The sequence below is a fragment of the Neovison vison genome, chromosome 7 (assembly GCF_020171115.1).
Source record: "Neovison vison isolate M4711 chromosome 7, ASM_NN_V1, whole genome shotgun sequence".
Taxonomy (NCBI): Eukaryota; Metazoa; Chordata; class Mammalia; order Carnivora; family Mustelidae; genus Neogale; species Neogale vison.
This window is the reverse complement of record NC_058097.1, coordinates 151,280,648-151,303,196: the sequence shown is the minus strand read 5'-3', so window position 1 is coordinate 151,303,196 and position 22,549 is coordinate 151,280,648. Positions and strand designations below refer to the sequence as shown.

General features: G+C 49.4%; 1 protein-coding gene across 11 annotated transcripts; it reads right to left on the bottom strand.

The window, feature by feature from the left end:
• Nucleotides 1-247: 247 nt before the first annotated feature.
• PGAP2 (post-GPI attachment to proteins 2) lies at nucleotides 248-22,187 on the bottom strand. 11 transcript variants are annotated; one of them, XM_044258652.1, is made up of 8 exons: nucleotides 22,129-22,187; nucleotides 13,787-13,807; nucleotides 10,779-10,953; nucleotides 6,631-6,777; nucleotides 2,375-2,627; nucleotides 2,131-2,237; nucleotides 1,436-1,544; nucleotides 248-1,263 (listed from the first exon to the last, which is right to left on the bottom strand). In XM_044258652.1, exons 3-8 carry the CDS (start codon nucleotides 10,941-10,943, stop codon nucleotides 1,133-1,135), a joined length of 912 nt encoding a protein of 303 aa, XP_044114587.1. In that variant the 5' UTR covers nucleotides 10,944-10,953; nucleotides 13,787-13,807; nucleotides 22,129-22,187; the 3' UTR covers nucleotides 248-1,132. The 11 variants fall into 11 exon arrangements, with proteins under 11 accessions (XP_044114587.1, XP_044114593.1, XP_044114590.1 ...); XM_044258658.1 differs by having other exon boundaries at nucleotides 6,631-6,799; nucleotides 22,129-22,186; XM_044258655.1 differs by lacking the exon at nucleotides 6,631-6,777.
• Nucleotides 22,188-22,549: the final 362 nt, after the last annotated feature.

Sequence of the window (22,549 nt, the reverse complement as noted above, 5' to 3'; positions counted from 1 at the left end):
GTGGCTGGAAGAGCCTGTGCCTCAACCGAAGACTTTTGAGTTATCCCAGCTATCAAGCCTAGAGTCATAACAGGGACAGCTCAGGCACTCCTGCTCACCAAAACTGGGGCTTAGACCAGCTTTAGAAGACTCCAGGCCTAAGGTGGGAAGCCGCTTGGAATCGTACCTTGCAATGGACTTACTACCTCCATCCTGGAGCCTGTCCCTCACCTCAGTTCCATGAAACAAAGATAAGCCTAGCCCAGGCTTTTGTGGGGGGGGAGAATTTTATTTGAAATAAAATGTTCAATCCAAAGAGGTCAGGGCATGAGGCAGTAGGGAGGATAGGGGACACCAGAAAGCCCATTTTCCATTTTGGGGCAGGAATCTGCCTTTGACTCCACCTCACACCTTTGCCAAGGAGGAAGAGTCTGTAAGCCAGAGATTTCAGATGGAAGGGAAATACGTGCTGTGCCAGCACTCCTTCTGGAGCAGGTTGCCCTTTAGGTACAGAACACCACCTCCACAAAGTAGTGTCAGAACCACTGGCAGAGCCCATGCAAATCCTACAGCCCTCCCCTGCCATCACCCACATGGACACGCTGAGGCTTAAATAGGGAAGCATACACTCTAAGTTGGAGGTGAAGTCAGGGCTAGAACACCTGAGCAAACTTAGCATGGGATGGTGGCCCTAGGCCTGGGTATGCACAGAACATAAGTAGACACATGAGTCAAGCAAATGACCCGGTGGTGAGAGATGGCTGTGGTTTTCAGGTAGCAGCCACTGTTCAGTGGTCCCTGACCTCAGCAAGAGGTGGCTATGTAAAGGCCAAGAACCGATTCGGTGGTTACGAACCTCAGGACTTTTTTTAGCACCAGATGGTGGAGCTCTCCTGCCAGCTCAGCCTCTTGGGGCCTCTCAGATAAGGGTGATGCTGCTTGAAGGTTCCTGTGCCTTCAGGCGGGGTGAGGGAAAGGAGAAGCGAGCAGGGCTGCCTGAAGCCCTGTCCTGTGCCCTTCCTCCTTTCTTCTCCCCCTTCCCCCACTTAAGCACGGCCCACAGAGGACACAGGGCGGGGAAGGCCAGAGTGTAGTGTCTTGTTTCTAGTTTCTGGGCAGTGGACCGCCTCCTTCCTAGCAGAAGAGAAAGGGTTTAGAATCGCTTTTCCTCAGGCTGGGAGGTAATGAGCAGCTCCTTGTTCCCGAAGTCCCACCACGCCGTCATGTGGAACGCCATGTTGGTTAGGACGACAGTGTATTCCAGGATGGCAAAAATGGTGTACACTGTTGTGAGAACACAAGAACAGGGCATGGTGAGCCTTCTGCCTCCAACCCCCCCGGGGCCTCTTGGTAAATCACCACCACATTTCTGCAGTGGGCGCAAGCCCCCCAAGACTACTGCCATAATGCACACTACAGAAAACATGACCACCAGTGGATCCCAGCCTGGCCTCACCTCCAGCCTCACAATACATGTTGTGCCGAAAGTAGACAGCCAACGCCGTGAAGAAGGAGATGAAGTTGATGATGAAAAGCCGCTGTTTCCAGTTGTAGGACTTGCGGTCCTAGAGGATGGGCTATCTGATCACTGTGTGGCCCTTTGGATATGTGTGGGCAGCCTCCCCTCCTGGCCCCAGTTCCTAAGAGCTGTGTATTACCTCCCTGGGTTATGGAAGGGGGTACGGGCAAGGGCAGCAGCAATGATAGGCATGTTCCTATCCCTGCGTTCGTGAGGATAATGAAGCCCTTCCCACTTCAGCCAGTTGGAATATGAAAGTTACTTGGAGTCACCCACCAATCTGACCCCTCCACGTACTACAAGGGGAAAAAAGGGGTGTGTGTGTGTGTGTGTACACTGGAGGTACCACAGACCACTGATACTGCTCCTAACCCACAGCACCCTGGGTGCTGTCCCTCATTCTGCCCCAACTTGGAGTCCCCCAGCTCTGCTATCTTCCAATCTCCCATACCACCTGAATATAGTCCTAGATTCAACCCACTCGACCACCCTCCACCTGTCCCCAAGTCCCAGCCCCAGCCCAGATTCCCATGGGAACTCCAGCTCCCACCTCACCGTGACCCGCATCCTGAGGACAGGTGTCCTGGATGTTCCTCTGGGCCGCCTGGAGCCCCACTAGGGGTAGACCGTACCTCCTGACTTACTGTGTGCTTCTTGGTCAGCCGCCAGAGAATGCAGGTGAGGAGCATGTGACCGAGGGATGAGGCGATGAACACAATGAAAGCATTTTCATGGATGGCTGGGGGGAGAGAAGGGGGTTGGGAGCACGCCCTGCAGGGAGCATCCAAGCATCCTAAGGTCCGAGAGAGAGGGCGGGCGTAGGGGTGGCCCTCCCCAACCCTTCCCTGCTCCTCCTTCCCTCATCTGGGCACCCACTGAAGTCCTCGGAAGAGGAGACGTAGGTGAGCACGAGCAGCGCCAGGTTCTCCACCACGTTGAGGCCGAAGTTGAGGCGACAGAGCGGGCGGTAGCCGGGACACGGGGACGCGCAGCTGAGGTAGTGGTTCCAGTAGGCAAAGGCCACCAGGAAGCGAGGCGCCGAGTGCAGGCCGATGCAGAAGCGCCACACGTAGCGCTGGGGCACCTCCCCACCGATGGCTGAGCTCACCGAGGGCAGATAATTGGGCACCTAGAGAGTTGTGAGCTGTCTGGGGACAGGCTTCTGCCAGCCCCACCCACCTGGAGAGCCTTCTCCCTCCTTCAGAATCACCCTGGCTCTCCTGAGGCCCCACTCCAGCCCCTCTCCTTCCAGGAGATCCTCCACGCACCCCCAGAATGCTCCTGGGAGAAGTCCCTGCCAGGTACCCCCCCTCCACCAGGGTGCTTGTTCTCATTCCCTGGGCAGGCTGGGGTGTGTGCAGGGACTTGATGGGACTCTACATGGCTACAGAAGCTGGAGACAGATTCAGATGCTCTCTGAGCCCGTAGCACAGAGCTTTGCCTTCGATAAGGCCCTGAGGGAGGTTCGATGAGCCCAGGATCCTAGATTGGATAGATAGTCATGAGGACAGGCCACCTGAGCTTCCTTGGGACAGTGTTGGATGCACTGGGCAGCTGAGTTGTTCTTGTGACTCCTCCCAGCTTCACTTATTCTTTCAGGTAGATGTGCCAAGGTGGTAGAGGGTACTGTGAGATCCTGGGGGGACCTGAGTCAGAAGAGTCCCCCCACCCTGAACATGCTTAAGAAGGTAGGTGCTCTTGGGGCGCCTGGGTGGCTCAGTGGGTTGGGCCGCTGCCTTCAGCTCAGGTCATGATCTCAGGGTCCTGGGATCAAGTCCCGCATCGGGCTCTCTGCTCAGCAGGGGGCCTGCTTCCCTTCCTCTCTCTCTCTGCCTGCCTCTCCATCTACTTGTGATTTCTCTCTGTCAAATAAATAAATAAAATCTTTATATATAAAAAAAAAAGAAGGTAGGTGCTCTTAACCTGGATAGTCTAAGAAAAGGACCCCTTTCTTGAGCATCTCCCCCATTCATCTTTCTCAAAGCTGGAACTCCTCATTCCTTAAGGAACCGGAGCACTATTCTTTAAAGTTGAGGAAGGAGGAGGAGGTCACACACACAGCTGTGAGGATAGGTGTATTGTCTGCATGATGAGGGATGAGTGAACAGTATAGATGCTGACAGGAGAGCCAGGGCTAGGAGGAGGACCTCTCAGACTCCAGGCCTAGAACAATGCTTCTACCTTGAATGTGCATGTAACTCACTGGGGATCGTGTGAGAATGTAGCCAGTCTGGACTATGGGAATCTACATTTCTAGAGGATTCTTGAAAAGCTGAAAGCTATTAGCCTGTTGTACACACTTTCTGTGGCTTTTTTTAGACTTCCAGCAAAAGCCAGAGCAGGGCCAGGCTTCAGAGGTGCAGTTCTAGAAGATCTTTTCCTTTCTCTTAATGGGGATGCGGTCTCCATCAAGGCTGGGAAGGAAGATGGAGGCAGCTCACAGAGCAGGGGTTGGCCTGGGGGCTCATCAGCCAGGGGCTTCGAAGGCTTCCCAGAAAAGGAGACAGATTGCCCTCAGCACTATCAGAGGAAGCTAAGTGCAGAGCTCTTGGAGAGAGGGTGCTGCTCTCAAGGCGATGGCTTGAGACACCTTAGCTTGAGACCAGGCTCAGACACTCTGAGTTGTCAGTAAAGAGGCTCTGGAGCCACACAAACCCAGGTCAGTATCCCATCTCTGCCTTTTTTTTTTTTTTTTTAATTTTTAAATTTCATTTATTTATTTGACAGAGAGAGACAGAGATCACAAGTAGGCAGAGAGAGGGGGAAACAGACTCCCTGCTGAGCAAAGAGCCTGATGCGGGACTTGATCCCAGGACCCTGAGAGCATGATCGGAGCTGAAGGCAGAGGCTTAACCCACTGAGCCACCCAGGCGCCCCCCATCTCTGCCTTTATGAGTTGAGTGACCTTGAGCAGGTCACTTCCCTTTTCAGAGCTTCGATTTCCTCACCGACAAAATAGGGATACTACCACCTACCTTGCAGGATGATTGCAGATACTGAATATAATGTATACAGAGCATCTGCGGCACAAATGGCTATGGTGATGGCTTTCATATGACCTACTTCCCTGAAAATCCTACAAAGAGCTCGTCAGCTATGTGCTTCTTGAAGATGGGAAGACTGCATATGAGAGAGAGGTGAGAATCATACCTTTGCCAGAGATTTCTGAGACCTCCAAGCCTCCTTACTGTTCTGCCCCTCTGAGTTAGGTCCCCTCAGTAAGGTTAGTAAAAGTGCTGCCTCCACTTCCTAGAATATTCATTCTGAAAACTCCTGCCCCAACCCTAGCTACTTTAAGGGGAGTGGAACCAGCCTGAGCTTTTGTGTGTGTGTGTGTGTGTGTGTGTACGTGCGCGCTTGTGTGTGTGTGTGTGCTTGTGCTTGTGTGTGTGTATGTGTGTGTGTGTGTGGTGTGTGTATGTGTGTGTACGAGCATGAGCTTCTACAGCTTGGCTGGGAGAGCCCAGAGTCCTGACTGATGCTGGAAAACAGGTAAAGAGATGGCAAAGAGCTTGGGGGATGCCTCTGAAGGAAGGGGATTTCATAAACTCCTCTCAGAGTATGGGTGGAGGACGGCTGCTAAGAGCAGGCATCTTCTTCTTATCTTTCTCTCCCCCACCCCTCTCATGCACACATGCACAGACACACTGATACACATACATACACATACACACACACGTATAATCAGGTATAGATATTCACATATGTCTCCCCATCCAAAGCACACGAGTTCCCCGCTCACCAGCTGTGCCAGCAACATCAGGAGCTATCAGAGACCAGCTACCCAGTTCACCTTAAGTTTCACCATGAGCTCAGAGCTAAGTGTGCTGAGATGGGAACATAACCACTTTTCCCCAAGAACACAAACCCTCCACTGGCATGGAAGACCTGACTCAGTGGATCTATGGTGGGGCAGTAGGTCAGAAATTCACATGGTATAAAGGGTGGGGGTCCAAAAAATTCCCTACCATAGCACCTCAGATTTCACCAATAGAGATTAATTCCTTTGTCAAAAATCCCCAAAGTTATGGATGACTTTTCTGTCTACTACCCCCATCCCTTGCCAACTGGACACAACCTCTCATCCCTACAATTCAACCTGCTGCCCTTCTCTGGACTCGATCCTCAACTCTCTAGCCTCATAATCCTTATTTTAGCTCTGGTCTCCCCAGTAGTGTGAATTACTGCACTAACCTCTTCACTTCTCTCCCTATACTTGCTCCCTGCCCTTACAAATATTCTCTATTCAGGAGCCAGAATGGTCTTCTAAAGCATAAATCTGATCATGTCCCTTTCCTGCTTAAAATTGTTCCAAAGCTCACCACTGCCCTCTGGATAAAATCAGAAGTTGTCAGCCTGGCATTCACAAAATCCTTCTTTACCCCTATAGCTGCAATGCCCCCTGCTTCAGGAAGGAAGTCTTCCCCAACATCTAGGCTACACTAAGTGCTTGCTCTGGGCCCCGTGATCCCTGTGCTCCCCTTTATCACAGTGCCTCCCATCTCACTGTGCCTGACTATCTGTGTCTAGGACTGTCTCGTGTAGGATGAGAGGCTAAGGGCAAGTGAATGTTCAGTTCCATGCCTCTAACCCAAAACTCTACCCCTGGGCCCTCAGAAAGGCCTGGTGGACTGCTCATAGAGGCAGGAAGTCCATTTAGGTTTCTAGCTAGCAGAGCCCTGAGTGGACACAAGTTGTGGGGCCCAAGGTTGTCAGAGGGAGAAACCAAACTAGAAGATTCCAGGGCAAGGCTTGGGGGTCCTCTTGGCCAGGCCCCAGTCTCAGCTAAGCCCAACTACGATGTCTCCTGGCTGCATCTGACTCCCCATTCTTGGCTTCCTTACCAGTCTGGACTTTCTTCAGCCTCCTCCTCCCTCTCATGACCTCTTTTACCTATTCCCCTCCTTTCCTCTCCCCTCTGTGGCTTCTCTTAGAGGACTGTGACTCCACTCTCACTGAGTGTCTCCCCACAAATTCTCCCAACTCTGACTTCCCCCCCACTATCCCTTCATCCCTTCCCCTCTCTCTGACTCTCCACCTCCTCTCCTATTCTCTGATTCCACTCTCATGGCCATCTCCCAACCCGGCCCTGACCTGGCCCTGACCCAGGTGCAAGGGAGCATGGCACTCACCCCACAGTCAGTGGCCACTGTGTACTCAAAGTGGAACACCAGAGACCAGATGATGCAGAAGAAGAAGCCGAACATGGGGAAAGTGATGATCCACCAGACCACGGCCGTGAAGCGGAGCCGGAACACAGTCCCATCTGGGTCCAAGGGCTGTGAGGCCGCAGAGAACATCCTGTATGGAGTGGTGCCCAAGCAGGGTGAGGGGCACGACTTAGGGCCTGGTGGGACACGTGGGCCTCAGGAACTGAGGACTTTTCTGGACCTGGCTCCTCTGGGTAGAGCGAAGAGCCAGAGTAGAAAGAATGCAAGGGGAAAAGAAAAGCAGTGCAGAAGATCAGGAGAGCAGAGAGAGATGGGGAGGGAGCCACTCGGTCAGGCAGGGTCAGCTCTTAGGAATCCCTTTGGCACATACCCACTCAGAAGGGTCAGAGGTAGAAAGGTTGTTATTTCTGTTCCACAGAAGGAGAGAACTATGCCAGGATCAAACATTAGAACTAAGGTTTCAGCCCCTGACAGTCTAAAGCTCCCAAGTCAAGGCTTTCTTCAGGCCAAATAACCTAAATGAAGGACCCTTGGCTCAGTCTCAGCCCTCCCACTGACCCCGTCTGACCACATTCCTGCTCTTCACCCAAGTTCAACCAGGAACAGTGGGAGTGCCCTGAACATTTCACTGGGGTCACAGTCTGTCCACCAGCCCACCCCCAGGCTCAGAATGATCCAAGCCTCAGGCCAGCAGTACTGTCATTTCAAGATACCAGGGTCCCTGCCGAGGCCCAGACCTCCATCTCCTTCCTCTCTGCAAAGACCATGTCACCCAGTCCAAAGGTTATGGGAATCTAAGGGCCACAGGAATCTTCTCCACTCACCCTGAGCCTGTCTGCTGGGCCGGACCTAGCAAGGACAGACCTAGCCCAAAGGAACTGACCTTCTTCTCTTCTCTTTTCCCTCTAAGCAGAGAACTCCCTCCTCCCACCTCCCCCTGCCCCAACCACCATGACTTGCAAGCTGGGTTCCCTTCTCGGGGGACAGACAGAAATGGCTTTGTATTAAAAGTCCTAGGACCAAACTTCCCTTGGGACACATACCTCCCTCCGTTAAGGGAACACCAGTCCACTAGTCCAGCTCAGCATCAGGGAAATGGGGGAGGGGGCTCGCACTGGCAACACTCACACTGGGTGCTGATGGATGGATCCGAGGCTTGAGTTGAGAGCTCTAGCCAGACTGAGACTATTCTAAGACTGGAGGGTCCCACCCCTAGTTCCCCAGGGCCTACCCTCCCACCCACGGAGCCTAGATCTCCACGCCTGCCCAAGCACACAGCCCTCCCAAAACCAACAAAACCATATCATAAACTCTGGAACACTCTGCAAAGATAAGAGTGATAGTGGCTAATGAGCCTACGGAAGCTTCCTTGCCAGGGATGGGCGTAGGGACCTTTCTGAGGGTTGTGTCCTGGGAAACAGGCAGGTTTCTGGGAAGGGAAAGGGAGAAAGCAGAATAGGATTTCACCCCTTTTTGCTGGGAGCCAGAGTAAGTCTGTTGGGCCTCACTGGAGAGCCAGCTAGTCATAGGACAACAGATTCAGGATCCAAATGAGATCTAGATGGGCCTGAATACGCCATATCAGTGTCCAGCCTCCTCTGCAGAAGCAGCTAACATCAGCCCAAGACGCCCTAACAGGGGTCTAACAGCCAGTAATAGGAATGCAATGGTCCTGCTTTTGCCTCTACTACCCAAGCCATAGGAAGTCCTATGCCTATAGCAGGGCCTCGGATAGAGAGAGGAGTGACCAACTGGGCCAATGCTAGGGGTGCATGTCCTGTGAGGTTTGCCCGAAAGAAGTGGAGCTATGCTACACAATAAGAGTAAACTCAGCCCCCACCCCCCGCAATTACTGCTGTCCCATCTCTGTAGGACTGGCTTGACACCAGGAGGAGAAAGGAGCTCTCAGTTTCCCAAAGCAGAGCCAGAGCAAAAGCAGAGATTCATCAGAAAGAGAAAGTGCGCTTGCTACAAGAAACAGCTTGCTAATTGTTAGTTACTAGGCCTCCTTGGAATAGGCTGTCTGGAGAGGAAGGAAGTGCCGCATCACTGGATATATGCAAGCAGAGGCATAGCCATCTAATTATAGATGCGTTAGACTAAAGTTACTTCTTTTATTCCTAGGGTTGGCCATTCAGGGAATACTCTAGGTGAGAAATTCAGAGCAGACATCCACCTAGACTGCCCCTAGGTGGCTATGACACAGTCATCCCAGGGAGTGGGGACAAAATCTCCCCTGGGTCACTAAGCTCACTCAGTCCTGACCCAGAGGGACTAGGTACCTGTGCCACTATGCCTATGCCTTAGCTCCCTAACTAGTATGCCAAGAATGGGGTCTAGATATGTCAGGTATGCTGAGTTATTGATCCCATTAGCCCTCAGGAGACAGTGATGTGGGGCAGAGCAAACAGCCTACTCCATTTAACTCCATATGCTATACAAATCTTATAATTTTCTGTATGGGCTATGACTACGGGCCTTCTTTTTCCCAGGGTACTGGGCTGGTATGTGTGTGTGGTGGTTGGTGGGGGGGGGGTTGTCCTGTTTATTTATCCAACAAATTCTTTCTGATTCAGATGTAGTGCCCACCTTGAAGGAGCTCCCAGTCTGGTGGGGAACAGAGATACAAACATGATGTGATAGAACTGCAGGAAAGATAAAACAGGGAACTCCCAGAGAAAAGAGTGATTCAGTTTGCCCCCAAGGAGGCTAGGAAAGGCTTTTCAAAGGAGGTGACACTTGAAAAGGGTTTTGCAGGATACAAAGGAGTTGACCAGCATGAGAGAAACATTTGAAGCATTATCTAAGGTAAAAACTAGCTCAGGAAAGGCCATTGGTTGGACCCTTTATGATCTCCCCCCCACCCAGATCACCTGGACACCCTCTTTTCTTCCAGTTCTGTTCTTTCTAATAGCTCCCAGCCTTGGGTCTCATCAGAATGGCTGCCCAGAGCTCAAGGCCAACGGCTCTTCAATGACGAATCAAGGAGAGGGAAAACTTTCAAGTCATATGAACAAAGGAACTAAGCCCCACTCCATACTGCCAGCCATACCCCAGTCCCAGTCCTAGTCGCAGCCCTATTTCTGGAGCAGATACTCTTTAAAGAGAGGCAGGAATCTGAGATGAGTGGGGGCCTACAGAGCTCTCTTGATGCTACTGCAAGGGTCCATGTCCAGGCCCTGCCTCTTTTCTACCTACAGCCCCTAAACTCTTCCTCTCCTGCCCTGCCTTCTAACCTGACAATTTCCTTTTCCTCCTCTTCCTTCTGCTCCTCACCCTTCACCATTTCCCAAACGACCTTCCTATTCTTCCTCTATCTAGAGCTGTATCCTGGCCCTGAGGAGGAGGATGGGAATTGTCAACTCGATTTTAGACATTGGGAGGCTCAGTCTCCGTGTCTCAGGTAATACAGAGTCAGTAGATGAACTAGGAGTGTAACAGAGGTCAACAAAGGCTCACCCTCTTTACTCTGAGATACTACAGAGAAAACTCATGTCTTTTCTTCTGGCCCAGCAGGCCATATCCCAGAGTAGAAGGTGCATGGGTGCCAACAGGAACATAGCCCATATACATATATGGAACACACCACACACACACACACACACACACACACACACACACATCATCATCATCATCATCATCATCATCAGGCCCTCATCCAGACACACACAGATACGGTCTCTCCCACACATAGTTGTGTCCCTCACAGTCACACACACTCATACAGAATCACATTCCCCTAGAGACAGGCACAGCCTACAGTGACACACTAAGAGGCTCCAGTTCCTTCTAGCTCAGGCCTGTTCTCTCTCCATCCCTCACAAAACCCTGGGGCTCCTGAATCTACCCTGCTATCAAGTAAGGATTGGGTTCTTGGTCCTGGGACTGCCTAGCTTCAGGGACTGCAGGCCCTAGTGACTTCCATGGAAAGTGGCAGAAGGCTCATTCCTGAGACCTCGATTTACAGGCATCCTAACCTCCAGCAGCCCAATTTGTTTGATGGACCCCACTGGAGACCTCGCTAATCCTTTAACAACAGAATCACGATCCCAAAAAGATCCAATTGGGCCTGAAGATATCGTTCCCCGACCCCCCTGGGCAAGCCCTACCCCACAGTGTGTGGCCGTAGTCTCCTTGAAGTGGAAGAGCAGGGACCAGAGGATGCAGAAGAGGAAGGCCACAAGTGGACAGCAGACCGTGACCAGGGCCACCAGGGTGAAGCGGAGCCGGACCAGGGTCCCATCCCGGTCCAGCGGCAGTGGGACCTGGTACATCTTGTCAGACCTGGGGATGAAGTAATGTGCTGTCAAGACCCAAGGCAGCAAGGCCAGGACTCAGTGGCAAAGCCAGCCCTTGTGTTCAGTCTTAGCTGTGCTATGGGGTGAAGGGTCTGAGAAGAAAGCCATCTAGCCCCTAGGCTTGGACAGCTCCTGTCCCGAAGAAGACTGACTCAGATCCCAAGAGAATATTCATCCTCAATTTCAGAGGAAAGACAATAAACCCACTCTGTGGTAAAACAAGGCTTGAACGGATAGGGAGAACCTCTTCTCCCTTACAGCTGGCTTTACAGCAGGAGCTGGTTTAACTGGTCTCTCTTGTTTCAGGAACCAACCCTAAAACCTCCCAAAGGACGGAAGGGCCCATCTTCTCCCCCAGGCCTTTGAGCCTCCAGGCTTCAGGGCCTCCCATCAGCTCTCTCTGCTTCACCCACTGGCCCTGGACCTTCTGTACCTTCAATCCCTTCCCAGGTTCTGTGTGCCTGCACCACAGAGCACAGCAGCAAGGCCTCCATGGAAGCCAGTAGGGCCCTAACCCCGTGCTCCTCCCCACCTGCTGCCTCACGTGCTCTGGGGGTGAAAAGCTTTGCAGAATCAGGCCTAGTGCTGGCCTGGGTTTGCTGTTTGCTGGAAAGAGCTGCCTTGTCAGCTTCTGGAGGCTTCCCAGTACCCATGGGGCCTATCCATTCCCCTCCAGAGATGATAAAGGCTCCTGAGGACTGTGACTCCCCACCGAGATGAGGATAGGAAGGTCAGGAACTATAATAACCAAGTACACACCAACAATCCCAACCTCCATCAGTGCATAGAAGGAGAAATTGAGTCCAAGAGAGGAGGAAGAACCTGCTCAGTGTCACACAACTTGAAGGAAGAGCCCACAGTGTGGAGATGTGGGGCCCACAGGATCACAAACTACAACCCTAGCCTTCTTTGACCCCTTCCTCTCTGGGTCAGAGGTCTGGGCAGAAAGGTCAGGTTAGGTCAGATTAGGAGAGAGAAGGGGTGCCTGTCCATGAGAGAAAGAACGGTAAATCAAATCCTGTATAGACAAGTCCATGAGCTCTGGCCCTACTGCAAAAGACAGAGAAACCAAGACGCAGAGAGAGGAAGGTTCTTCCTCAGAGCCCGATGCTGAACCTGATGGGAGAGCCATCCTTGGAACTTACGCTGCTTGTGGCCAAACTAGGGCTGGCTCCAGATTCATAAAGAATCTGCCCTTCTGGACTCAAAGGTCTTGCCCGATCAAGCCCCAACTCTTCCTGGCCCCACCCTCAGGAAGCACCTCTTGACATTCCAGAAGCGGGTGAATACACCTCTATGTTCTCCTCCATCCTCCCTCACTAGCCTCTCTGCCAGGTCAGATTGCCCAAGTTCCTTTCTCTCTTCAGGGGCTAGGGATCTCCCAGGGGACGTGGAAGTGGCTCTGGTGACTGCCCAAATTAAACACGTTTCTTGGATCATCCCCAAATGAACTGTAAGTCCCCAGAGGAAAGGGGAACAACTTCCACACCCAGCCCAAATCTGGATTCTGTGCTTGTAGCAGCATTAGCTCCCTCCCTCAACCCAGCAGCTCTGGATCCCTCAGGAACCACTGGGATGCCCAAACTGAAGACCAGATCATCAGGGAATGAATATGCACTGCCCAAGGCAGTGGGTGGAGAAAGAGGCTGGAGGAATGGTCTGTTCCACAGCTTCGAGGTATGCTGGCTCCCCTTTTAGCTGTGTGACCTTGGACAAGTCATCTAACCACTCTAGGACTTTCCCCCAGCTGTGGGACATGAAAATCAGGAGGTTTAGATTAGTAATAAGGCCATTAAAACATGGCCATTTTACTCCTCCAGGTCAGGACAGGGAGCTCACTACCTGAAGGGCAGCTGTTCAGTCCCAGTCAGCTCTTAACTGCTTCAAAGGGACTACTTAGCTGGACACTGCTTTCTTAGAAGTACCCCTATCTTATCTCCAAAGGTCCAAGAGATCTTCTCAGCCTCCAGCAGGAATCCATACTTACCTGGCACCTCCTGAGCATGAACAGCAGTTGATAGACTTGGTGCACATTGTTTCTTGTAATCCTCACTATAACTCTATGAGGTAGGCCCTATTGCCTGTGTATTTCCATTTTACAAAAGAGGAAACTGAGGCTCAGGGAAGTTTAAAACACTTGTGCAAGGTCACAGGCTAATAAATGACAGAGGTGGGATTTGAAATTCCTTCATGGGTTTCCAGGCCCCCCAAAACACACACCTCCATCCCCCGCACCTAAAGAGAAATGCCAACCAACAGTCCTTGTGAAGAGAAGGGAGAGCTCAACCAATGCACACCCAGCCACCATGACGGAGAGTAGAGGGGGAGAAGGGTTGGTTTAGAAGTCTGGACAGCAGCAGATCCTGGGCAAGCACCGTCAGAGCGTGGGGCTGGGCCTTGAGGAGGCCGGACCGCGTGGCGGAGCTCCCCCAAGTGGGGTTGCCCGGCAGTCCAGCACACCCATCCCCATACTCACCCAGGATGTGGCGGCGAAGAGGCCGCATCAGCGCGGGCCGGGCGCTGGGGGAACCCGAGCGGAGCCCAGGCCGGGCCTGGGGCAAGCGGCGGGGGGCGGGCGGGAGCGGGAACGGCGGGGGCGGGGCCAGCGCGCTTGGGGAGGAAACTGCGCCCAGATCCTCCGTTGGCTCCTCCCCACTCCTGCGGACCTAGACCCTTGGCTGTCCCCCTCGATCCCGCGTTCCCTGGTGCCATGCTCTCCAGCTCTCGGCGGCTCCACTAATTCCCGCTGCGTGGGGACAGCCGGAAGAGCCCTCGACCCCTGGTTTTGACTCGTTGGATAAGCCACCTTGTCACCTTACCTCTCAGCTGTGTTCCATCACCTGTTGAAAGAACATAAAATTAACTCAACAGGGCCCGAATTCTCCAATTTCCTAACCTCAGTGCCTCCTGCCCACGCTCCCATTCTAGCCGAATTGTCCAGCCTCGCCCTTCTGAAACATTACAACAGCTTTGCCCCAACCTCAACGCCCCCTCCCTAACTTTGCTCCCCAGAGCCGATTCGAGCAAAGGGAAGAGCACTTTATGGGTAGAGAGAGATCAGTGAGAACCATCCCAAAAGCTCTGGGCCAGAACCGTTCCCACCTTTGATCAGGAGAGGGCGCCCTGTCCTGTCCTACAGAGCAGAGCAAGGCTCTCCTCCGCTCCGCCCCGGTCACTCCCCGCCAAGAGAGTGTGGAATCCCAGAAACCAGCCTCCAGGGGTCCCTCTCCACTCTGATTGACCCATAAAGGAACCTGAGGAGGACTCGGGGGTTGTCAGAGCACCTGCAGGTGGTAAAGGACCTCCCGAGCTAGACATGGTCACCATCACATTTTCCTATTTAAATCCCCACAGTAATAATTAGCACCTTTTGAGCACTTTCTGTCTTCCAAGGACTTTTTTTTTTTTTTTTACTTTTTATGCATTATCCCATTTAATCCCTCATAAAAACCGCATGAGGTAAATACTATTACTATTTCCGTTTCACCAGTGTAAAACAGGAAAGATATGTTACCTATTCACACAGTTACAAATGTCAGAACCAGGATCAGGGTCTGACCCCTAAGGGCATTCTCTTAATCCCCATACGGTTGCCCCTGGAACGATGGTGAGTTTGAACAGCACAGGTCCACTTATACGTGAATTTTTTATATGTATATATAGAGAGCACAGTGGTGTAAATGCATTTTCTCTTCCTTATGACTTTCTTTAAAAACTATATTTTTTTACAGTAGACTACGCACTCAAAGTGGGGCTCAAACTTAAAACCCCAAGATTGAGAGCCACATGATCTGCCAACTGAGCCTTCTCTTATGATTTTCTGAATAAGATGTTCTCTCTGCCTCTAGCTTACTTTATTGTCAGAATATGAAACACAGAACATACAAACTATGTGTTAATTGAGTTTGTTATCAGTAAGGCTTTGGTCAACAGTAGCTATCTGTAGTTAGGTTCTGGAGGGGTCAAAAGTTATAGATGGATTTTTGACTGTGCCAGGGTTCAGCACTCCTCACCCCTGTGTTGTTCAAGAGTCAACTGTATAGTGACGCCTGGGTGGCTCAGTCAGTTGGGCATCTGCCTTCAGCACAGGTCGTGGTCTTGGGGTCCTGGGATTGAGCTTCGCATTGGGCTCCCTGCTCAGCAGGGAGTCTGCTTCTCCCTCTTTCTCTCTCTCTCTCCTCCCTCTTTTTCTCTCTCAAATAAATGAATAAAATTTAAAAAGGGGGGGCGTCAACTGTATAATGTTAACCCCACAAGGTAGCTATACTAATCGCCACTTTGCAGGTGGGCATACAGAGGCTCAGATTTGATGAATTTACCAGAGCTCTTTTTCATGTGTTAACTCTTGTTCATTTATTCAGCCTAGGCCCTCCATGTGGCTGGCCCTAGCCAGGCAATGGTGGAAACCTAGAGATTTCTCTCTCCTGTGGGCTCCAAGTCTGGAGGGGTGATGCCTTTTATTTATTTTTTTTATTTATTTGTTGGGGAGCAGGAGGGTGGGGAGCATAAGTATGTGGAGAAGCTGGCAGAGGGAGAAGCACGCTCTCTGTCGAGCAAGGAGCCCAATGTGGGACTCTATCCGAGCACCCTGGGATCAGGACCTGAGCAGAACACAGACACTTAAGGCACCCCTGGGTGCCTTAATCTAAAAACTTCTTTTGTTGACCTTGAACTCTCCTCCACCCTATCCTCCAAGGTCTCAGGACAAATGAACAATTCATAAAACTTTACTAAAAGAACGATTTCCTTTTAGTTTCATTAACAAGATGTAGGTTTCCTACCTTAGGGCTTTGTGTCAGCCCTTTTTGTTTAGCTCCAACCCACAGATGCCTGCTTCTGGCCTTTATTCCCTGTCTTGACACCTTGTCTGTTACTTTGGCTCTAAATACCATTTCCTGAGACTGGGTCCCTTCTCTCTGCCTCCAGACTACCCCCAACGTCTGAAACTTGAGGTGCATTAATCTTGGCTTTAATTCTTTGGTGATTGGGGCAATTCACCATACAGTCCTGAATCTCAGTTTCTTCATCTGTAAGATGGTTTTAGGAATATCCACAGCACAGCGTTGCTGTGAGAATTAAATGAAGTAAAATAGCAGTGTGCCAGGCATGTGGAAAATACTCACTACATCATGGCTATTAGGACCCCATGTGGAAGCTACAGCTTGAACCAGTCCTGATTGAGCCTTTTCTGCAGTGTGACCACAGCTGTCACTGACCCTCTCTGAATCTGTTTCGTCCACTGCCAGTTCGAAAGCCTATCAGCTACCTTGATTTATGTGAGGAAAAACAGAAGAGAACAATGAGTTCTAACTAGGTGCCAGGAACTTTCTGTACCCTTTCTAATTTGATACTCTTAATAATCTGGTGAGGTAAGTGTGATGGAATCTTTGTACAGATAAAGAAGTTGAACAAGCATCTAAGCCTCCAGTCTCTCCTTCATTCAGCGGGTACTCGGTGTTTGCCAAATGGGCATTTGCTCATCATCCAAGTAGCTGTTGCTGCTGTTGAAGCCTTCCAATGTCTCCTGCCCTCCTGGTTGGTTTGCCTCGTGCCTGGACATACCCCAGAGAGGCCTGTGCCTGAAATAGCACCACCCCTTTCCAGCTTTGGCCATCATCACTGCTCCACTCCCCCATCCACACACACATACCAGATACCCCAAAGCTGACCAGTCATTTATTTACAGGGATGTCCCAGCCCCCAGTAGCATGGGGGATGGTGGAGAGGTGGGAAGCAGAAAAGAAGTGAATGCAGGATGCACTTGTCAAGGAAAGCTTCCTGTGGGTCTCCTTCCCTGGCCTCCTTGTCCTTTTATTTTATTTTTTTTTTAAGATTTTATTTATTTATTTATTTGACAGAGAGAGAGATCACAAGTAGGCAGAGAGGCAGGCAGAGAGAGAAGGAAGCGGGCTCCCTGCCGAGCAGAGAGCCCGATGCGGGACTCGATCCCAGGACCCTGAGATCATGACCTGAGCCGAAGGCAGCGGCTTAACCCACTGAGCCACCCAGGCACCCTCCTTGTCCTTTTAGCTCTTCATCATCCTCCACTTACAGCCACATTGGCTCTTCTTAAAAAACAAAACAAAACAAAACAAAACAAAACAAAAAAACAGGTCTGATTGCATGCCTCCCTTGCTGCAAACTATTTAGTAACTCCCTATGGCTTATTATACCTATAAAGGTACTAATTAGCATCACACTTAGGAATGCACGTGGTAACTTCTAGGGAGATGACTAAAATTATATAAGAAGATAATTTAATTTCTAAACTGGCAGAAGGAAAAACAAAATAATTCAAAAGAATGGTAAGAAAGTGGAGATTTAAATGCAAAATAAGCAATTGAGGGCGCCTGGGTGGCTCAGTGGGTTAAGCCGCTGCCTTCGGCTCAGGTCATGATCTCAGGGTCCTGGGATCGAGTCCCGCATCGGGCTCACTGCTCAGCGGGGAGCCTGCTTCCCTCTCTCTCTCTCTGCCTGCCTCTCCATCTACTTGTGATTTCTCTCTGTCAAATAAATGCATAAAATCTTTAAAAAAAATAAGCAATTGAAAAGGTGGTCAACATCATTAGTCATTAGGGAAATGTTTATGAAAACCACAATGAGTTGTCACTTCATAGCCCCTAGGATGGCTATAATAATAATAATGAAAGGAAAATAGCAAGTGTTGGCAAGGACATGGAGAAACTGGAACCCTCATCTCCTATTAGCAGGAATATACAATAGTGCAGCCACTTTGGCAAACAGTCTGGTAGTTCCTCAAAAAGTTAAACACAGGGTTACTATAGGACCCCATAAATCCATTCCTAGGTATAAACACAAGAGAACTGAAAACGTATGTCCACAAAAAACTTGTACACGAGTATCCATAGCAGCATTATTCATAGTAGCCACAAGGTAGAAACTCAAATGTCATTCAACTTTTGAGTGTATAAATGAAATACGGCTTATCCATAAAATGGAATGTTATTCTACCATAAAATGGAATGAAGTGCTACAACATGGATGAAATTTCAAAACATTATGTTAAGTGAAAGAAGTCAGACACAAAGTCCACATATTGTATGATTCCATTTATAGGAAATGTCCGGATGGGCACATTCATTGAGACAAAAGTAGATCAGTAGTTGCCAAGGGCTGGGGGAAGCGGGAGATGTGGAATGACTGCTAATGGTCTGGGATTTCTTTTTTGGGGTTATGAAAATCTTCTAGAATTAGATAGTGGTGATAATTCCCCAACTTTGTGAATATAGTGGATCCTTGAACAATACAGGTATTGGAGACTAACCCCTCACAGTCCAAAATCCAAGTATAACTTTTGATTCCCCAAAACCTTAACGACTAAGAGTCTACTGTTGAGCAGAAGCTTTACCGATAACATTAAATGCTTGATATAACACATACTTTGTGTGTGTGTGTGTGTATATATATATATATATATATATAAAACATACTGTATTCTTCCAATAAAATAAGCTGTAGAAAATAATATATTATTAAGAAAATCATAAAGGAGAGACAATACATTTACAGTACTATATTATACTTACTGAAAAATATTCTCTTATAAGTGGACCTACTCAGGGGTGCCTGGGAGGCTCAATCTGTTGAACGTCTGACACTTGGTTTCAGCTCAGGTCATGATCTCAGGGTCCTCCCTGCTCAGGGAGTCTGCTTGAGATTCTCTCCTTCTGTCCCTCCCACCGCTCCTGCTCTCTCTCTCTCAAATAAATAAATCAATCTCTCTCTTTTTTTTTTTAAGATTTTATGTGTTTATTTGACAGACAGAAATCACAAGTAGGCAGAGAGGCAGGCAGAGGCGGCGGGGGGCAGGGGGCAGGTGGTGAAGCAAGCTCCCCGCCGAGCAGAGAGCCCGATGTGGGGCTCGATCCCAGGACCATGGGATCATGACCTGAGCTGAAGACAGAGGCTTTAACCCACTGAGCCACCCAGGTGCCCCAAATAAATAAATGTTTAAAGACAAAATAAATAAGTGGACCTGCCAGGTTCAAATCCATGTTTTTCAAGAGTCACCTGTACTAAAGCCCTTTGCATTGTATACTTTAAATGGATAAATATTATGTTATGTGAGTTATATCTCAATTTTACTTTAAAATTTTTTTAAAAGATTTTATTTTATTTATTTGACACAGAGAGAGAGAAGCAGAGAGCACAAGCAGAGGGAGGGGCAGAGGGAGAGGGAGAAGCAGGCTCCCCGCTGAGCAAGGAGCTCTATGCAGGGCTCAATCCCAGGACTGTGAGATCATGGCCTGAGCCAAAGGCAGACACTTAACCAACTAAGTCACCCAGGTGCCTCTATAACTCAATTTTTTAAAAATCTGGCAGAACTGGGCCTCAAAAAAAAAAAAAAGTAAAGTTATTATTATAAAAGAATCAAAATGAAAAAAAAGAGTAAAAGAAGGAAACAGAACAGGAAGGACAAATAAAAAAAAGTTAGATAAATTCCTGAATATACTAGTTAATTCTTTAAATGCTGTAGTTCAAAGTCAAATGTATCCACACAAGATTTATGAAAATCTAATTATATGCTATTTATAAACATCATCCTTCCCTATCAGGTTGTAGGGAAAGAGGAAGGAAATCAACAATTACTGGGTTCTTACTGTGTGTCAAATGTACCCGGTCCTTTGCAAATTCCCTTATTTGACGTTTACAACCACCTTACAACATAGGGAGTTTTGTGCCCATTTTATAGACAAGGAAGCTGGGTCACAGAATACTTAAATAATTTGTGCAAGGTCTGAAAAGTAGCGAGACTGGCACTTGAACTTAGCTGTTTGATTCCAATTCTGCCACTCGTTCCAATGCACCACATAAGAAATCTAGACCATCACTCTGAAAGGAAGTCTCTTGCCCTTCCCTGATTCTGTGGTCCTTAAGGGTCCTGTCTCCTCCCTGAACACCAGTGCTTCAAAGCTGCATAGGGTCAGTTCCCAGAGTATGTATTTGAGAGACTGGGGGTTCCTAAACAGAGTTAGACTTTCCTTTGCTTTGTCTCTCCTGGCCAGAGCAGAGTGTTGACATGTGGACCTTTCTGGGCTCCTGATGCCCAGGAGAGGATTTGGCTCAGCAAGCTTTTGTAAGCATGCACAAAACAACTTTTCTTTAGAGGGGAAGAAGGAAGATGATAATAATCAAAGGGGTGTTGTGAGAATTGGACAGAGTAAGAGTATGAGGTCCACAAATTCCTTCCTAGAGAGGTACCTGGGAATGACGAGCTTGTGGGCCACATGCCTACCAGAGGACCTAACAAGAAGTTCTGCTAAGTAGAAATCACCAGAGTTATAGGAAATTTCTCCTTGTGGCACCCCTCATCCAATGTCTCCCCCTCCTGTCTTCCCACAAGTATGCACTATTTAAGAATCCCAGTTCCTATATACCCACTAGTACTTTGGACTGAATATATTTACTTATTCACTCAAAACATACTTTTGAGCCCCATTTGTGTCAGAAGCCACATCTTAGAATATTTACAATGGAAATTCCTTGATATTTATTTATTTATTTATTTATTTTGGAGACAGTGTGCATGCCTGTGTGAGCAGGGGGCAGGAGGGGCAGAGGGGGAGAGAGAATGTGAAGCAGGTTGTACGCTCAGTATGGAGCCTGACTCAGGACTCGATCTCACGATGCTGAGATCACAACCTGAGCTGTAATCAAAAGCCGGACGCTTAAATGACTGAGCTACCCAGGCGCCCCAGGAATTTCTTGATATTTTTAAAGAATAAGAAAAATTATCATTTATTGAGGGCTCCGTGTATACTGGGTACCATACTAAATGCTTTATCTCATTTAATTCTCCCAACAACCCTAAAATTACAGTTGCTACCCTCATTTTACAAACAAGGAAACTGAAGTTCAGGTGTTAAGAAATTTGCCCAAGTTCACACAGCTAATAAATGGTTAGGCTCAGATTTAAACCCAGGGTTCATGGACTCAAAAGTCCCACACTTTACTATTATTCTACTTAAGACAATAATTCATTAATTCATGGGTCGCACATTTAATGTGGACCTAATGTGTGGGGGGCCCTAGGGATACCAGAATAAATAAGTAGTGGAGAGGCTTAATCATAGTTGGGTCTCAGGACTGGAGGGTGGGAAATCAGAGCTTCATGAGGGCAGTGAGGAAACTCCAGTAAATTATCCAGGAAGAGTTAATGAATTTTTAATGTAGAACACAGGCAAGGGAGGGTGGAGGAGAGGAAGGGATGTTTGGATGCAGAGCAGGGGACAAGTGCCTGAAGTCAGATGTTTAAACTAGCCTTTGCATTTGACCATCCATATATATTTTTTTCCTTTGAGCATCTACAATGTACCAGATTTCTCCTATCCATTATCTTATTTCATCTTTACAACCACTCCACTCTTTGACAAATGAGTTATTTCTAATCCCTTGCTACCACCCAACCCTCAATTTAAGTTCATCTACTTTTGGGCAGAGCCCGTTTTCATTTTGTATTAATCTTCCAAGCAGAAGGTGGTGGTGGAGAGGTAGCCTGAATACATTTTGCTTTCTGAGGACAGTTCCTGCTATTCTGTGGGGGACCCTCAGTCACTAAGTCTATTTTCTAGAACATGCTCAACTTTCTCCCCTGTAATGTCAAGTGGGGGAGGGGGAAGAAACTCAAATGAGTAAAATGCAGGTCTGACCTCTAAGAGCCTAGGCACAGAGGAATGAAAAGTAAACAGTAGGATACAAAGTGACAAGGCTGTAACAGAAGCCTGCCGAAGCATTAGCCCAACTCTCTGATATCCGGGAATGTATCCCAGAGAAGGTGGGCATATTTGAACCAGACCTTTAAGAATAAACAGGAGATCCTAAAGTGCAGGTGGTTAAGAAGTTCCAAAAATCCTCATTTGTAACATATCCTACGCTGAGCCGTTTCCTTAGGGCATGCTTAGAGCGTCTATTCTAGGGATTCAGAGAGGGAAAGGTTGTGATAGGGGTGGCATGGGTTGGGAAACCAGGAGGCCAGGTTTTGGGGCCTCAGAGCAGCTGTAGGAAAGCTACTCGAAGAGACAGACCTCCCAAGGGCCCTCCGACTCCGCACGTGGTCTGACCAGGAAGTGCGGGCAGTACTATGGGGAAGCCTTCCCATCACCGCCCGCGGACTGGGGCAAGGAAAGGGTAGAATAGTTACCATGCCATCCAGGAGCCTCCCTTCTGATTGGCCCGAGTTTCAGCGGCCCGACTGTCTCGGCTCCAAGACAGGGGGCGGAGCCTAGGCATAGCATCACCACCTTTCTCCCACACCCCGCCCAACGCAGCCACTCACAAGCCCACTTCGAGGGGGCCCTGTATGACATCACGACTCTCCCCCAGCCAATCGCGGCAGAGAGGGGCGGGACTACATGTCCCTCTCACCGCCCCTCCCCTTTCCTCTCCGTAACTCCTCCAGTCCCTCCTCTTCCCCCTCTCCCCTTCTCCCAAAGACCGCCTTCACGTTCGGTTTCAAAAGACTTGTTGCCCAATGAATAACAGGGCGGACTTAGAGTGGCGGAGGTGCCTGCCAATGCGCAGACAGCGAGGGCGGAGCGCCCGGAGCGAGCCTCTGACGGTGG

Excerpts from the sequence above, each read along its gene's own strand:
- PGAP2 (XM_044258650.1), bottom strand. The coding sequence starts at position 13,471 with ATGCGGCCTCTTCGCCGCCACATCCTGG. Across the intron at positions 10,954-13,443 it reads TCTTCGCCGCCACATCCTGG|GTCTGACAAGATGTACCAGG; the intron begins GTGAGTATGGGG and ends CTTCATCCCCAG. Across the intron at positions 1,545-2,130 it reads AGCACACAGTAAGTCAGGAG|GACCGCAAGTCCTACAACTG; the intron begins GTACGGTCTACC and ends CCCATCCTCTAG.